This window comes from Oryctolagus cuniculus, chromosome 3 (genome assembly GCF_051225735.1).
Source record: "Oryctolagus cuniculus isolate XC-2025 breed Fujian yellow rabbit chromosome 3, ASM5122573v1, whole genome shotgun sequence".
Taxonomy (NCBI): domain Eukaryota; kingdom Metazoa; phylum Chordata; class Mammalia; order Lagomorpha; family Leporidae; genus Oryctolagus; species Oryctolagus cuniculus.
Window position 1 is genome coordinate 125,477,630 of NC_142869.1, and position 17,895 is coordinate 125,495,524.

A 17,895-nucleotide genomic window follows, 5' to 3' on the forward strand; every position below is an offset into this window, starting at 1 on the left:
TCTATGTGATACAGAGTGTGTAGAAACTGGTATTTGTACAGTGGAACTGAAGGAGGCAGGTTTGTAGGACCCCTCCTCTTGGAGGGAAGCAAATGGGGCTTCATAAAGCAATCCATTGTGATTCTATTGTATTAGGGAATATGTTAAGGAGATGTACATGCTTGGAGTTAAGAGGCTAAGAGACTACAGTGAAATAGGTTCTGGGTATTGAAAAAGCCAAGCCGGAACCACGGCTCACTAGGCTAATCCTCCGCCTGCGGCGCCAGCACCCTGGATTCTAGTCCCGGTTGGGGCACCGGATTCTTTCTCCGTTGCTCCTCTTCCAGTCCAGCTCTCTGCTGTGGCCCAGGAGTGCAGTGGATGATGGCCCAGGTCCTTGGGCCCTTCACCTGCATGGGAGACCATGAGGAAGCACCTGGCTCCTGGCTTTGGATTAGCGCAGTGCGCCAGCCGCAACGCACTGGCCCATAGTGGCCACTTGGGGGGTGAACCAACGGAAAAAGGAAGACCTTTCTCTTTGTCTCTCTCTCTCTCTCTCTCTCTCTCTCTCTCACTGTCTAACTCTGCCTGTAAAAAAAAAAAAAAAAAAAAAAAGGCAAAGTATGGAAACACCCAGTATGCTCATAGTGAGTACCTGTTGCTTTTTCAAGTAAGTAATGCTTGAAAATATTTGGGATATATCACACAAAGCACATATAACAACTAAAAATGGAAAGTGAAACTGTATCAAACTAAAAATCTCTGCATTCAAAGAAAACAATCAGCAAAATTAAAGGGAAACCTATGAAATGGGAGAAATATTTGCAAATCACATACCTTTAAGGGGTTAATATACAAAATATATAACAAATACATACAATTCAAAAGTGAAGAACAGATAGGGTAGTTAAAAACTGGACAAAGGAGCTGAATAGACACATAGACTTTTTTCTAAAGACAACATACAAATGGCCAACAAGTACATGAAAAATTGCTCAACATCACCGACCATCGAGGAAATGAAAATGAAAACCACAAAGAGACTGCATCTCGTAGCTGTTAAGATGGCTATTATCAGAAAGAAAGAAATGCGTGTTGATGAGAATGCGGAAGAAAGAGTTTTTGTGTGATGGTGGGGATGTACATTGGTATAGCTTTTATGGAAAACAGTATGGGAAGATTTCAAAAAATTAAAAGCAGAACAATTGTATGGTCCAGCAACCCCATTTCTGGTTGCAAAGCAAACAAAACCAGCATTCAAAAGAGATGCCTCTGCCTTGTTCATTGCAGCATTACCACAGTAACCATGACACAGAAACAACCTAAACATCTGTTAATCGATGCATAGGAAAACCCTGTCATTTGTGACAACACTGATGAACTTCATGGGTGTTATATCAAGATGTCAAGTGAAATACACCAGATACAGAAATACCAATACTGCTTGATTTCACTCATCTATGGAATCTAAAAAGATGAACTCATAGGCAGAGTATAGAATGGTGGTTGCAGGGGTGAAGGGCAGGAGAGATGGAGAAATATTGATCAAAGGATATATAAACCTGCATTTATAAGATGAATAAATTCAGTGGATCTAATAGTACAGTGTAGTGCATAGAGTTAATAATACCTTATTGTACAGTTGAAATTTGCTAAGAGAGTGGAACTTAGGTTCTCCACCATGTATACACAGTTGTTAACACTGCAGTGCTAAAGAGGTGCTCTTATTATCTGAGCATGCGAATCTGAGAGCATCCCGGTTTTCAAACTTTGTGGTACCATTTGCTTTCTGGAGTTTATTTGATGTCTTCACTTTTTCTAAAATAAAAGGGAAGTTGTAAAGTAAGACAAGTAGAAAAGTCAAGTTTCTTGAAAGAGGGCTATAGTTGCTTCCAGATCATGGCAATAGAGATCCAGACATAGCTCTCTACTAGAGTAAAGAAATGAGTCATCAATTTATAGAGATAATTCCACTATAAATTAAAACTACAGGTTTCCTCCAAAACTTCCTACTTTTCATATGTGTTTATCCACTCACGTGACAAAGTTTTTGTTAACACTAACTTATCTATTTTCATGTTTACCCTAACATATATACATATGTCATACATATGTATACTTTTTTTTGACAGGCAGAGTTAGTGAGAGAGAGAGACAAAGAGAAAGGTCTTCCTTTTTCCGTTGGTTCACCCCCCAAGTGGCCACTACAGTGGGCGCTGTGCCAATCCGAAGCCAGGAGCCAGGTGCTTCCTCCTGTTCTCCCATGCGAGTGCAGGGCCCAAGGACCTGGGCCATGCTCCACTGCACTCCCGGGCCACAGCAGAGAGCTGGACTGGAAGAGGAGCAACTGGGACAGAATCTGGTGCCCCAACCGGGACTAGAACCCAGGGTGCCGGAGCTGCAGGCGGAGGATTAGCCTAGTGAGCCGCAGCACCGGCCATACATATGTATACTTAACATGTTTGTATATGTATATATTAATATAGTCATCCATATATATATATATATAAATATATATATTCTTCTATGCATGGATATCATATACAAAATTACTTTTAAAAGTTGTTGGTGGCGTCAGCGCTGTGGTGCAGTGGGTTAACGCCCTGGCCTGAAGCGCCAGCATCCCATATGGGCGCCGGTTTGAGACTCGGCTGCTCCACTTCAAATCCAGCTGTCTGCTATGGCCTGGGAAATCAGAAGAAGATGGCCCAACTCCTTGGGCCCCTGCACCCATGTGGGAGACCCAGAGGAAGCTCCTGGCTCATGGCTTCAGATTGGCGCAGCTCCTGCCATTGCGGCCATCTGGGGAGTGAACCAGTGGATGGAAGACCGCTCTCTCTGTCTCTATCTCTCTCTGTAAGTCCTTCTTTCAAATAAATAAAATAAATCTTTAAAAAAAAGTTGGTGGAAATTGTCATTAGAAGATATTTATTTTATTTTCATGCAAAAAAATTCTGATATTTTTAAAATATATTTTTATTTATTTTAATTCTGTTTGAATTGCTGAGAGAAAACGAAAAGCAGAAACAGAGAGAGATCATCCAGCTATTGGTTCACAACCCAAAAATAAGCAACAGGTGCAGCTGGGCTAGACCAAAGTCAGGAGGCTGGAACAATCCAAGTGTCCCACAAGGATAGAAGGGAAAGTGCTTTAGCCATCATCTTTTACCTCTCGGTGTTTATTAATAGCAGCCGGGTTCAGAAGTGCAAGCCAGGACTCAAACCCAGACATTCCAAAACTGAATGCAGTTTTCTAAAGTGATGTGTTAATTGCTGTGCCAAATGACCACCCCTGCAAAGGTGTGTGTGTGTGTGTGTGTGTGTGTGTATGTGTGTGTGTGTATTTTAATGGACTTTTAGAGGACTATTATATGGATTTCAGAATAGTTTACACTAAAATAAGCTTCTCTTTCAATTCCATTTTTAGGAGTGCCTTCAAATATACAACTCTGAATATACCTCTCTTTCCTCTCTCTCTCTCTCTTTCTATATATATATATATATATATATGTATATATGCATATACACATATATGTATGGATGATTTTGACAATGTCAATATCAAAATATATTTGACTCTTCCTAAATAGCCATATACATATATGTATATATGTATATATACACATTTATATGTGTGTATATATGTATATATCTCCATATAACATATATCTGGTTCTTATTGTTCCCCCACACATACATGAAACAAAGTAAGAACATCAGTATCATCACTAATGTTAAATGCTTTCTATTCATTAGTACTATAGTTTGTATAATCAGATGGTAATTTGCTTTATTGTATCAACTTCATGAATAGTGATTATGCCTATCTTTTGCCAACTTGTGCTAGAATTCTTGCATGATGCCTGCTGCACAGTAAGTGCTAAATATTCAAAAACTGTAGTGGAAGAATGGGTTGTTCAGGAATTTACACAAAATTGAGGTTTGTAGCCCTTCTTGCATTTATTTTAAAGATTTATTTGTTTGAAGGCAGTTACAGGCAGGTAGGGACAGAGCTCTTCTGTCTTCTAGTTCACTTCCAAAATGGCCACAGCACCTAGAGCTGGGCCAAGCCAAAGCCAGGAGCTTCATCTGGGTCCCCTACAGGGTGCAAGAGCCCAAGCATCTGGGTTATCCTTTGCTGCTTTCCCATGCACATTAGTAGAGAGCGGGATTGAAAGTGGAGCATCCGGGAATTGAACTGGCTCCAATACGGGATGCGGCACTGCAGGCAGCAGCTTTATCCACTATATCACAATACCTGCCCTCTTTCTTGCAGTTTAAAATCACAGGTTATCGATATCTTTGCTTGAGTCCCACCCGGATGATTAACTCAGAATGCCTGGGAGATGGGCTCAGACAATCCTCCCTAATTGAAGCATTCAGCCCTGGGGGAAGAACCAGTGTCCTAATGCATCCTTGAACCTGTGTTTAGTCTGTTCTGATTGCAGTTGTTGGGCCTAGGAGGGCAGAAGGGCAGGCTGCCAGTACCTTGGACATTATGCTATAGGATGAGACAATGCACCCCAAATCTCTGACTGTGTCTTCTGCTTGGCCTCTCCAAGACACTCTTGCTGGGAGGCAGAAGGGAAGCCAACCTCCTCTCCATATACTCCCAAACTAGGCTTGGGCTCAGGCGCCCAGCCTCCAATGAGCAGGACAATAATCACAAATTTGAGCAGAGATACTTGTAACAGTCAATACCTGTCTATGAAGGGGGATGGGAGGTGTTGCCCAGAAAGTGTTGAGGAGTGACTAAATCCTAATGGCCTTTGCCACCACACAGTTTGAGTAAGATCAAGACAGAACTACCTCTGAGGAGGCCCAGTTGGATGTGGTATTAAAATTTGCCAGCTTGCACTTCTCGCTGAAACAAAAAGTGAGCCTGCCAGTTACAGTCCAGTTCTCTAGCCTGCAGTGAAAACGGTCTCTTGTATGTGCAGGTCTGGTCTTAGCTGAACAAGTGCTGCAAGGCAGGCATTACTGGGCTACTTAGAGATGAAAAACTGAAGTTGAGAGCAGGCAAGTGACTTGTGGATGATCATAGAGTTTCTAAGTGTTAGAGTCAGCATTAGAACTCTGGTTGATTAGTTTCTGAGTGGATTTTCTTCTTACTATACCCCTCTTCAACCTGTACTAGTGAATCGATTTGCAGTGGCTATAAGAATGAACTTTAGATTCAGATGACTTAAGCTTGAATCCAAGCATTTTCCTTTCCTGGTTATGTGATCCTGGGTAAATTATGCAATTTTTCTGAGCCTCGGGAATCCTACCTGAAGGTAGGAGGTGATAATGCTTACTTTATTATACTTTTATAAGGTCTAAATACTACATTATAGGTAAAATACTCAATAACATTTTGGGCATAAAATATTTAGCAAAGTGAGTGCAGGTGTTGTGGCACAGTAGGTTAGGCTGCTGCTTGGGCCATACTCATCTTTCATCAGAGTGCCTGGGATTGAGTCCTGCCCCTGCTTCTGATCCAGTTTCGTGCTAATGAACAGTGTGGGAGGCAGCAGATAATGACTTAAGTACTTGGGTCCCTGCCATTCATGTGGGAAATCTGGATGGAGTTCCTGGATCCTGGCTTCCTTGTGACCCATGCCTGGCTGTTCTGGCATTTTGAGAGTGATCTAACAGATGGAAGATCTCTCTCTCTCTCTCTCTCTCTCTCTCTCTCTGCTTTTCAAATAAATAAATAAACTTAAAAAAACTATTTAGCAAAGGGCAATATAAATAGAAAATTGTTTTTACTTTCCTGTTGGGTCTTTGATTGGCTGTTCTTTTTCTTTTGAAATAACATTCTTAAGCAACTTTTTTTTTTACAAAACCATAACGCTGGTTAACGTTTAAATTACTGATCTCATTATAATAGAAAATCTGTGAAATGTACAAAACAAAATAAACTTGCAAAGAAGAACCACAAATAAGTCTTATTATTAATGGAGAATCAAAATTATAAGTTTGCATCAACAAATTAATTAATTTGGCACTTGAAAACATAATATCAACAACACAACCACCAGTAAAAACTTTGTAGGAAATTTACTAATGTGTTTGGCCTAATATATCAATAGGAAATATAGTTAAGAGTAATTAGTAGAGACAAATTGATGAGTGGATTGTCTGAAACTGCATAGCATTTTTTCTCAACCTAGAAAAGAGTCTATAATATTAATTAGATATTCAGATATCCACAGATACGGAATGTCTTTAAAAATCAAAATTATTCAAATCTCTCTTTGTACTTATCTATCTATGATTTATAAAGTCAACATCCAAATCTGATTAAAAGATAACTGTCTACATTTCCAACTTCATATTTATTCAAAGTACCTCACATCGGGGAGTAGTTAAGAGTATTTACCTGTACTAATCATATATTTTGGAAACAAGCATCAGACACTTAACCACAGTTGCCTGTAGCTGGTAGGATTACAGTTCATTTGGATTTTCTAACCTCTAAACAAAAGTATTTTATATATTTTTAAATCAGAAATGTTAATTTTATATTGAAATTAAAGTTAGTGAGGAAAAGTTTAGTAAATATTCTTGTTACATATATTTTTCATAATAATGTGCCTTAGTAGCAATTTGTGTTACATGAAATGTAGAAATACTTTTTAAAAAGTAATTTTCACAAAGGCCTTTTAGGATGATTAAAAAATGGAATTTTGGGGGAAGGCATTTGGCTTAGTGGTTAAGGCATCAGTTAAGGTACCCATGTCCCACATCAGAGTTCTTGGGTATGCTGTATAGCTCCAGCTCCTGCTAATGCTTGCCTTGGGAGGTGGTGACTCAAGCAAACGGTTTCCTCTCATCCATGTGCAACACTTGGATTCTGTTCCTGGCCCTGGCTTTGAGCCATCTCAATCCTGGTCATTGCAGGCATCTGGGTAGTCAACCAGTTGATGGGAGTGACCAGTTGATTGGAACATTCTCTCTCTCTCTCTCCCTGTGTATGTGTGTGTGTGTGTCTATCTTTCTGCTTCTCAAATAAATAAGTAAGTCAGCAGACACATAACTTTTTAAAAATGAATCCTGTGTTTTGCAGGGACAAAGGTCAGCATAACTTGCTTATCTGCCATACAGTGGGAGTGTAATTACATTAAGTGTTAACCCTTCCACTCAAGGGTCCTGAACTTTGTCACTAGAAGTGCTCTCTTTGTTCCACATAGAAATATGCTGGCTTTTGTGTTTGAGTCCCTTTACTTACCAACTCTCCAGTTGAGCTGCGCTGGACTGTGGGTGCCAGTGAGGTCTGAAGAACTGGAAAAAGCCATCGGTGAGAGCAGAGATGCTAAAGGGTCATCACAGTTGTCTAAAATGATAGGAGAGAGAAAAAAGAGACCCGGTTCTGTTAGCAAGAAATATCCCATGAAGAAAGACGTCATGACTTCTACTACCCTCATTTATCCACCGCCTGCTCTGAACCCATGGAACAAGTATCCCCGCACCTGCTCCTCACAACCACTCTGAAGGACATGCGTAACTTCCTTTCACAGACAGAGAAGATGAAGCTCAGAGATGTCAAGTAGGTTGTCCTCGGTCACAACACTAGAAAACAGTGTACTCAGGATTCTTGCCAGTTTTGCTGATTCATAAAAAGTGCTGCCCATTCATTATTTTAACCAACAATACGAGCGAATTACTAAATTACTGCTATTGAACTTTTCTATGAAAAGAGAGACCATTAATGAAGGAGGGGCACTGCTTAATTACTCTTCTATCTTCACTCCCCAAGTACTCCTGTAATAATTGTATCTAGAAAAATAATATAATTTACAATGTCATACTTGTAGTTATATGAAGAGAACATTTAAAAATATGTTAGTCATTCTAATAGCTGGTTTCTTTATGATGAAGCAATACAGAATATTCCCAGAGCTTGTGCAATATTGAATCTAATATTCATGTTAATAACTATTCTCTTAGCCTTCCTTAAATGTAGTTAAGCATATTTTCTAAGGCTTCTGTGATAAGATACCAAATTTTGAAGAATGGGGACATGGGCAAAGATACTGGTCTTCACATGGATGCCAAAATCATCCAGTTTCACATAGGTGTGTACATTTTGGTCTTGGGAATTAAATGTTTGTCCCCTACAAAAACTCATGTTGTGATTTAATTACCATTGTAATGATATTAGGTGATGGAGCCTTCAAGAGGTTCTTAGGCCATGAGAATTCAACCTTTCAAGTGGTTTTAATGCTTGAATAAAAGGATTTTAAGGAATGAGCTCCCTTTCTTTCTTCCTCTCTCTATTTAACCAAGAGATGATGTAACAAGAAGTCACTTCTCAGACACTGGCACCTTGATATTGGATTTTGCAGTCTACAGAACTGTAAGTCAATGAAGTTCTGCTTACTAAAAATTTTCTACTTTCAGATAGTCTTTTTTAAAAAGTGTATTTGTTTGGGGGCCAGCACCATGGCATACTAGGTTAATCTTCTGCCTGCAGTGCCAGCATCCCATATGGGCGCCAGGTGCTAGTCCTGGTTGCTCCTCTTCCAGTCCAGCTCTCTGCTGTGGCCCGGGAAAGTAGTGGAGGATAGCCCAAGTGCTTGGGCCCCTGTAGCCTCATGGGAGACTGGGAAGAGACATCTGGCTCCTGGCTTCGGATCAACACAGCTCCGGCTGTAGTGGCCATTTGAGGAGTGAACCATAGGATGGAAGACCTTTCTTTCTGTCTCTCTTTCTCACTATCTGTAACTCTACCTGTCAAATAAATAAATTTTAAAAATCTTAAAAAATGCATTTGTTTCTTTATTCATTTAAAAGGCAAAATGAGAATGGGGCAGACAGAGAAAGATTATCCACCCACAGATTCACTCCCTAATTGGCAGCAAAAGCTAGGGTTGGCCCAAGACAGAGCCAGGAGCCTGAAACACCATCTAGGTCTCCTATGTGGTTGACAAGGGCCAAATTACTTGGCCATCTTCCACTGCCTTCCCCCACACATTGGCAGGGAGCTAGATTGGAAGTGGAGTAGCCAAGACTCAAACTGCTGCTCCAATGTAGGGTACTAGCATTGTAGGTGGCAGTTTAACCCACTGCGCCACAATGCTGAACTCTAAGTAGTCTATTACAGCAGTACAAATTGGGCTAAGACCCTTGGTCATCTAATGGTTCTGTAACAATTCACTTTTTGTATGTTCCACTAGCTGGCACCCTTTTGTAGGTCTCTAACAAAGGATTGGGAATATAAAATGCCTTTAAAGAATTCCTAAAAGGATGGAAATGTGAGCTAATGAATGAAGGCACATAACAAAGGAAGAAGGAATCAATCAATCAGTCAGTCAACATAATAGTACTAACATTCTTTTCCTACTTTTCCATTTTGTATACAATTGATCCTGCAGGACACTGAAAAATGACTTCATGAAATCTAGACATACTTTGTTCAAAACAAATTTGAAATGTGCCATTCATTTTGAAAATAAACTTCATCATAGTATAGTCTTTCAGGAAAAATTGATTTAACATTTTTAAAGTAATGTTTACATAGGATCTTTGTTCTGCAAATTCTTAGAGAGCTGTATTGCATCTAATTGCAGGAAAATGAATCAGTAACACAAGGATTAAATTGTCATGTGTTAAGTGTGTTTTTATAAAAAAAATCAACTGGCAATGCAGAGCTTGTATGTTTCCCAAACACAAATGTTTGAAAAATATTTTGAGTTATTTGACAAACACCTAACAGAGCCAGATCCTTAGTAAAAGAGGACTAACACTGAAATCACAGCAATGGCACCTCTGCAGTTAGGGTCACTCTGCAAATGGTACAACAGAACTCGGGGCTGCTTCAGTCCTGGCATCAGAAACAGGTGAAAGAGGAGCACAGCTCATTTCACAGCTCTCATTTGAAAGTGCATATGTATCACTCCATTGCTATGTTAGGAAATGATTTTCACATAATGTAGGTCTGGCATTTGTTAATGTTTCTTTTGTCATCAAGAGGCATCCGATGAATCCAAAATGATGAGCCTCTCAGGAATACACAGAACTGCTACCAACACATACACACAGAGTCATCAAATACCACATGATGCCCAAGTCTCAATCAAGCATAGGCATAGTTACAAGCAGCCTCTCCTGGCACAGAATGCTGTCCACCACTTTATAATCACACACAACCCATCTGTACTCAACTACGGGTCTTTCCAAGGTACACTACCATAGTAACTGTAGTGCTTATGCATTTCTTTAACATTTAACATGTATACAACCATACCATTTTGATCAGGTCCTGATAGGTATTTTATGTGATACTGATGACATTTTGTGTATTGTGCCCCAGTCTTACTTAATCCCTTAGCTTTTTCTTTATAAGGTGTCTGTTGTGTAACCAACAAGTTATTTTCCCTAACATGTTTGTTCTGTTGTTTCCTTGTAGATATTTTAGGTCAACTCAATCATTTGAATATGGAATTTAACTTTTACCTTTTACTAATACAGTCCTTAGATAAAAATGTAAACTGCTAAGATCATCATAGAGTAATCAAAATGGAAGTGTCCTCATCATTTCATCTCAATTGATGAGAACAAATAGTTATAAGGCTCCACTTTGTGCTTGTCCCTGGAGTGGCACTGAGGATAGAGTTGAGCTTAACAGGGTCTCAGATCTTAAGAAGCTTCCAAACCATGGAAGAAATGGGAACATGTAATGAACTATAGAAATGATCCCTGAAAATATATCTTGCGGGATACACAGCAGACACATAGAATGGCAGATGTCCTAAACAGCACTCTGGCCTCAGAATCAGCCCTTAAGGCATGTGGATCTGGCTGAAGAGCCCATGAGAGTATTTTAGGCATGGAAAGCCAAGACACTCTGGCAAAAAAACAAACAAACAAACAAAAAACAAAAAACAAAAAAAAACAAACCTAAATGAAAGATCTCTGCGAGTGAGATCCCAGTAGAAAAAATGAGCCATCAAAGAAGGAGGTACCTTTCTCTGAAGGGAGGAGAAAACTTCCACTTTGACTATGACCTTGTCTAAATAAGATCGAAGTCGGCAAACTCAAAAGGCTTCCAGAGTCTTGGCAACTCATGACTAGAGCCTAGGGAGATTACTGATGCCATAAACAAGAGTGTCAAATTGTTAATTCAACAACAGGAGTTACCATGTACTTATTCCTCATGTAGGATCTCTGTCCTTAATGTGTTGTCCAATGTGAATTAATGCTATAACTAGTACTCAAACAGTACTTTACACTTTATGTTCTGTGTGGGTGCAAACTGATGAAATCTTTACTTAATATATACTGAATCGATCTTCTTTATATAAAGGTAATTGAAAATGAATCTTGATGTGAATGGAATGGGAGAGGGAACGGGAGATGGGAGGGATGTGGGTGGGAGGGAAATTATGGGGGGGGGAAGCCATTGTAATCCATAAACTGTACTTTGGAAATTTATATTTACTAAATAAAAAATTTAAAAAAAAGGAAATGGGAACATGTAAACAAATCAACCAACTGGAAATCTGAGGGTTTTTTTTCCCCCTTCCAGCTCCATGAGCTCATGTGTTGCCTTCTTCCACAGGGTACTGACCTTACTGAGAGTATATGGCCTCTGGCCTCCTGGCAACACTGCCATACTCTGAACTCTGGAATGTGCCTGCCTTGCATGTGAGCCTGTGAGGTTCCACTTTGGAACTTAGCAAATCTGTTGAAGATGATCTATGCTAATGAGAAAGTCCAAAGGAGCTTTTTCAGTGCTTCTCTTCTTATAGACTCTGTCCATGTAACACGGACTTTGGAGAACCTATCTGACCATTGCTTCTGCCCCTGAAAATGTTAAGAATGGGAAGATTTCTATTCAGAGAGGAAGAACAAGTTCCCAGCCCCCAGCATATAGGCGGTCCACTTTGTCATCTCTCTGTGGAGTGAATAACCTATCTAAATTGAGAGTAAACCAGGCATCTTCTCAAATGTCCCTAGTCATTGAAAATCAAGATTTTGTCCAATTAGCCAACATACATCCAAAAATGCATCTTATTTTAGACATGTTCCTGTTTCTTAAAGAAGATGAAAAATGAACCAGCATACATGAGAACAAAATTAGCTTTATTTTGCTTTGTTTGATGAGTTGGGGAAGCCTGAAAAAGTGGAAATTATCCAGAGCTCAAGCTAGGAGATTCCCATCTTAGATTTTTTCCTTCTCTTCACACAGTGACTCCAGGTGATTCACTGAAGTGTACTATCCTCTATTTCCATTGTCTGCAAAATAAAAAGCCACCTCTGCCACATTTAGCCATAGAATGCTTTGAAAGATAGAATAAGAATAGGTGTTAAAAAGCTCCCTTTTAAAATATAAAGTCTAGAATGAATACAGGAAGCAGTATATGAATTGCTACTTACAACTGCTGCCATGGAGAGCCACTATTTCTGAGGAACTTGGTTCCTGGCCATAAAACCTTCTCAAGAATTAGTGTCACAGAGAGATCTTTTGCACTGAACGTTTGCACCCATCCTCATGAGTGGCAGAAGGGACACAAATGGGGAGTGTGGAGGGGGACACAGAAGATAAAGAGATGTGTTGAGTGAAGAGGAGAGCTCAGGGATGTCCTCCATCTGTGGCTGAACAGCATTCCAGGGACTGATCCTTGTCACCCGGAACACACGGCTCGGGACGAAGGAAGGGAAACACCATCTGCTCCACCTGCTCATGCAGGCATTCAGCAAGCTCTTGTTGCATTGCAGGCTCCTCTAGCCTCTTCTTCTTCTGACTGTATGTGCACATGTCCTACGTACTTCATTTAGTTCCTGAAAATGTGTGTGTGTGTGTGTGTGTAGACATTTGTCTGTGTTTCAAGAAAAAAGAAGGAATGGTAAAGAAACCAGGGGTCTGCCAGAGGTGCTTCAGGTGTAGGTAGAAAAGAATCAGGGCTCTCTCATAGTCACTTCTAACGGATTTAGATCAGAACCGTGTCCCTAAGAATCAATTTCCACACAGGAATCAAGCTTCACAGCTGCATTGGTATAATAGGATATTTTCAAATTATAAGTTAAGAAGCCTTTTCCTGGGTCTTTTCTCTAAAAGAGTTGTAAAACTCAGAAGAAATTAAAAGACCATTTAGAAAATGCAAACCCTTATGCATATGTGATTTATGGTTCTCCACATATCATCAACACTTCACTTTACTGCCATTATTACTGTTATAAGTTATAGCAAAAAGGCCACTGCCTATGCTATCTCATACTCATATAGATAAAAATCCACACTTGGGGGTATGACCAAATTCAACTGTGTGACAGTCACTAGCTGTCATACAATCTCCGTCCTGTTTGCATATGACTTAGCCATAAACCACTGTCGACAAGAGTTTCTGAACCAGGAGGAACCTCTGAAATTTTGGGACTTGAGCGTTTCACTTCACAAATGAGGGCGCTGAGGCAGGAGGCTGACAAGACTGCCTAGAACTATTCTATCAGCTAGTGGACTAGCCTGGACCAAATCTCAGGTTTCTTCACTGTCCTCTGCTGACTTCCACGGTGGAACATTCTATTTCTGCATAATGCTGGCAACTGCCAGTTATATTATTCTTCATAACAATATTTTTGATGAGTATCTTTCTTTCCGCAAAAGGAATGGCAGTTTCATTTCCTTGTCAACAGAAAAGCATTATGAAGAATAGTAGATAACTTTCAAAATAATGTGTATTTCTTCTCTAATGTTCTTGCCTTCCTTCTCTCTTCCTTCAAATATTTTCTACCAACTTCCTCCCTTCAGAAAAAGTCAAACAATCAAAAAGTAAGAACTAATGGAAAACAAAGTAGGAAGAGCAGGGCAAGTGCTGTGGCCAAGCTGGGTAAGCAGCAGCTTAGAACACCGGCATCCCATGTCAGAGTGCCTAGTTAATGTTTCATTTCTTCCACTTCCCATTCTTCTTCCTGCTAATGGGCCAAGGAAGACGGCAGATGATGGCCCAAGTAATTGGGTCCTTGCCATCCGTGTTGGAGGCCAGGATGGAGTTCCTGGCTCCCAACTTTGCCTAGCCCAGCCCAGTTCTTGCAAACATTTAGAAGAGTGAAATAGCTGAAGGAAAATCTCTCTCTCTCTCCCCCTCCTTCTCTCTGTCACTCTGCCTTTCAAATAAATAAATAAACTTTTTTAAAAAGGTATGAAGAGAGGCCGGTGTCGCGGCTCAGTAGGCTAATCCTCCGCCTTGCAGCGCCGGCACACCGGGTTCTAGTCCCAGCCGGGGTGCTGGATTCTGTCCCGGTTGCCCCTCTTCCAGACCAGCTCTCTGCTGTGGCCCGGGAGTGCAGTGGAGGATGGCCCAAGTGCTTGGGCCCTGCACCCCGTGGGAGACCAGGATAAGTACCTGGCTCCTGCCATAGGATCAGGTGCTGGCCGCGGCAGCCATTGGAGGGTGAACCAATGGCAAGGGAATACCTTTCTCTCTGTCTCTCTCTCTCACCGTCCACTCTGCCTGTCAAATAAATAAATAAACAAACAAATAAATAAATAATTAAAAAAGGTATGAAGAGAAAAATAAAAGCAATGTATTCATTCCCTTACTAATATTTGAGTGAATACTCATGCATTTTGCCTGGTATTTTCAATCTGAAGTAGTGAGGATAATTTGTTCCTCAAAATATGTGTACAGTTAAATTTGAAAGGTCCTCTTTCACATTAATGAAAAGGTAAAGGCACAAAAGAGGGTTCTGAGTAAATATGATATTTACATAGCTTCTTGCAAATTATCATTGACTCTTTAGGTGATTCTACTTTAAGTAACATTTTTTTTGTTGCCAACATAAATTTAAATTCATTATTATTAAAGTACCAATAGAGTTACACATGGTACTGAAGTTAAATTGTGTGCAACGCCTTGATTACCACAGTAAATTGTCTGTATATGGGAATTTGGAGCTTAAAAGATTCACTTGTATTTATAGATGAGATAAAATTCCTCTTAGCATCGCACGCTTAATAGCCTACTTTGTGCAAAGACATAAAATATGCATTTTGTGAAGTGCCTAAAATGGTGTGTGGAAGTGACAACTCATGCTTTTAGCTTCATTTGTTTTTCCCCATGTTACCTATAATTTCACCTAGCAAACAGCAAAAATAAATACTATGTTATAACTATTAAATCTGACCCTGTCTTCCTTCTCCATTTGGAAGCCCTAAAAGATAAATTGCTGTATAATGAGCAGACCTATAAACAATGGTTGTCTAAAGTAAGGGATGAAAAGATCAAACCTTTTCTAACATTCATTTCAAATTGAAGTAGCACTTGCCTTTTATTTATTTATTTATTTATTTTTGACAGGCAGAGTTAGACAGTGAGAGAGAGACAGACAGAGAGAAAGGTCTTCCCTCCGTTGGTTCACCCCTGAAGTTGGCCGCTACAGCCAGCACATTGCGGCTGGTGCTCTGCGCCGATCCGAAGCCAGGAGCCAGGTGCTTCCTCCTGGTCTCCCATGCAAGTGCAGGGCCCAAGGACCTGGGCCATCCTCCACTGCACTCCTGGGCCACAGCAGAGAACTGGACTGGAAGAGGAGGACAGAATCTGGCACCCCGACCGGGACTAGAACCCAGGGTGCAGACGCTGCAGGTGAAGGATTAGCCTAGTAAGCTGCTGCGCCGGCCGTAGCACTTGCTTTTTAAAAAAGCATTTATTTATTTGAAGGGCAGAGTGACAGAGAGAGAGAGGGGTAGAGAGAGAAATGAAATCTTCCATCTGCTGGTTCACTCCCCAAATGGCCTCAATGATTGGGGCTGGGCCAGGCCAAAGCCCAGAGCCTTGAACTCCATTTGGGTCTCCCTACATGTGTGACAGGGGCTCAAGCATTTGGGCCATCCTCACAGCTTTCCCAGGTGCAGTAGCAGTGAGTTGAATCATAAGTGGGGGAGCCGGAGCTTGAACAGGCACTGATATGGGATGCAGCTTTGCAAGTGGTGGCTTGACATGCTGCACCACATCTTCCTACTAGCACTTGCTTTTTGACCACATACTAGATACTCATGGTTGTATTCTTAGCTGTGGGAAAACACAATAAAATCACACATGTAGCCTCTAAACTCAGAGGCCAAACATCTACTTTGTACTGGAAGATAATCCATATTATATGTATTTGTGTTTGTATATTACATATATTTATATCTTAAAGTTCCTTATGCTTATGTACCATGATTTGCAGCAAACCATTGACCTGGTATGTGTGGCTACACCATGAATGTGTTCTCTTTGTATGTTTCAACTGTAAAATGGATGGGTTATTGTCCATTTGTTCCATCAACACACTTAATTGAGAACATACTAAGTCAGAATTTCTGTTAGGTTTTAGAGTTTAAGCAATAATAAAAAGTTGCTCATAGTTTGTGCAGATGGACACAGATCACTCAAGGCACCATGATAGTGATTGGGAATGTGTAGATGAGACTCTGGCAGGCTGCGGGAACATCCAAGAGGAACTAGTCCTGTCCAGGGATTCTTCCAAGGCTTTCAATGCATTCTGTTTAAGATTTCAGGAAAGATTTGGTGTTACTAGCTTTCCTTGTAAGTCTTGTAAGTGACTAGCTTGGATTATGTCATCACTAAACCAGTAAGCATCACAACAAAGCAACCACAGGTGTGTGATTCTTTGGGCACCACCTGGAGCAGCTGTCCATCTGGAGAGCAGCTCCATCTGCAGCAAAGGCAATGGGGGGGTCCTCCTCTTTTTTGTGGCAATGAGGACTTGACTATCACCTTGCCCATTCAGAGGGCAGTCAGTGTCTAAACTGGCCTTTGAACCACCGTCAGTATGTCTCTATATTGCAACCTGTGAGGTGAAAGGATGGCTAGGGCGCCTCCTACTGGACTGACTGCCTTGCACCTTCCTTCTTGAATTTTTTTTTTTTTTTTTGTAGTTTGATGTTTTGGATTTTTTTTTTATCTTTTATTTAATGAATATAAATTTCCAAAGTACGACTCATGGGTTACAATGGCTTCCCCCCCCATACCGTCCCTCCCACCCACAACCCTCCCCTTTCCCACTCCCTCTCCCCTTCCATTCACATCGATTCATTTTCGATTATCTTAATATACAGAAGATCAGCTTAGTATACCTTAAGTAAGGATTTCAACAGTTTGCTCCCACACAGAAACATAAAGTGAAAAATAATAGATGATTTTTTTAAATGATGATGAAATCAGATCAGACCTATTGTCATGTTTAATCCCAGTGAGAGTCAAGTTGGGAATTGATAATTTCTTTTTGGCTCAATATTAACCCCAAAGTCCATAGTTCCGAAACACCTTTCTATGAATTGCTTTCCTCTCAGGAGGGAGCCTTCTCAACCAACATTGTCCCCATACTGCTCCTGATGTTTTGAGTTTACTCCCCAAAGGCCTACCACAACCAGAGTTAGGCCACAGTCTCCCACATGGGAGGCAGGGACCTGATTACTTGAGCCATCACTGCTGCATCCCAGGATTTACTTTCTGACATCACAGCCAACTGTCCTGTATTGAATGCAGGTGTCTCCTTAACTGGTATCTTAACAGGTAGACAAAATAGCTACTCTTTCTGTTTTGTTTTGATTCCCTGGATGGAAACACTTTCATCGCAGCAGACTGCTTTGCTTCATCCTCCAACCTAAGTTACCAATGACTTAATCTAACCCCACAAATGCTTCCCAGCCTCTCCTCTGTGCAACATGTAACATGCTAACGGTGTGGAGAAAATAAAAAGTCGTGCTAAGCAGGGGTTTTGCTCATTTCATTTGCTTCATGGTGTTTACCCTAGCATTAGTGTCTGTTGAATCACTTCAGTAAATCTCTGGTGAGTGAAAAGATAAAAGACACGAGTACTATTACTTTATTTATTTATTTTCGCTTAAACATCTCTCAGATTTATGTTCATTTTTTGTCTCTTTCTCACAATTTGATTCTATTTCAGGTTTTTCAAATACTGAGT

General features: G+C 40.5%; 1 protein-coding gene across 2 annotated transcripts in view; it reads right to left on the reverse strand.

The window, feature by feature from the left end:
- CNTNAP5 (contactin associated protein family member 5) overlaps nucleotides 1-17,895 on the reverse strand; it is a 991,178-nt gene that overhangs the window by 768,057 nt on the left and 205,226 nt on the right. For both annotated transcript variants that reach the window (XM_051848810.3, XM_089329361.1), the window contains exon 2: nucleotides 7,193-7,297. In XM_051848810.3, coding sequence (XP_051704770.3) covers nucleotides 7,193-7,297 — 105 coding nt within the window. The remainder of the gene's footprint in view (nucleotides 1-7,192; nucleotides 7,298-17,895) is intronic.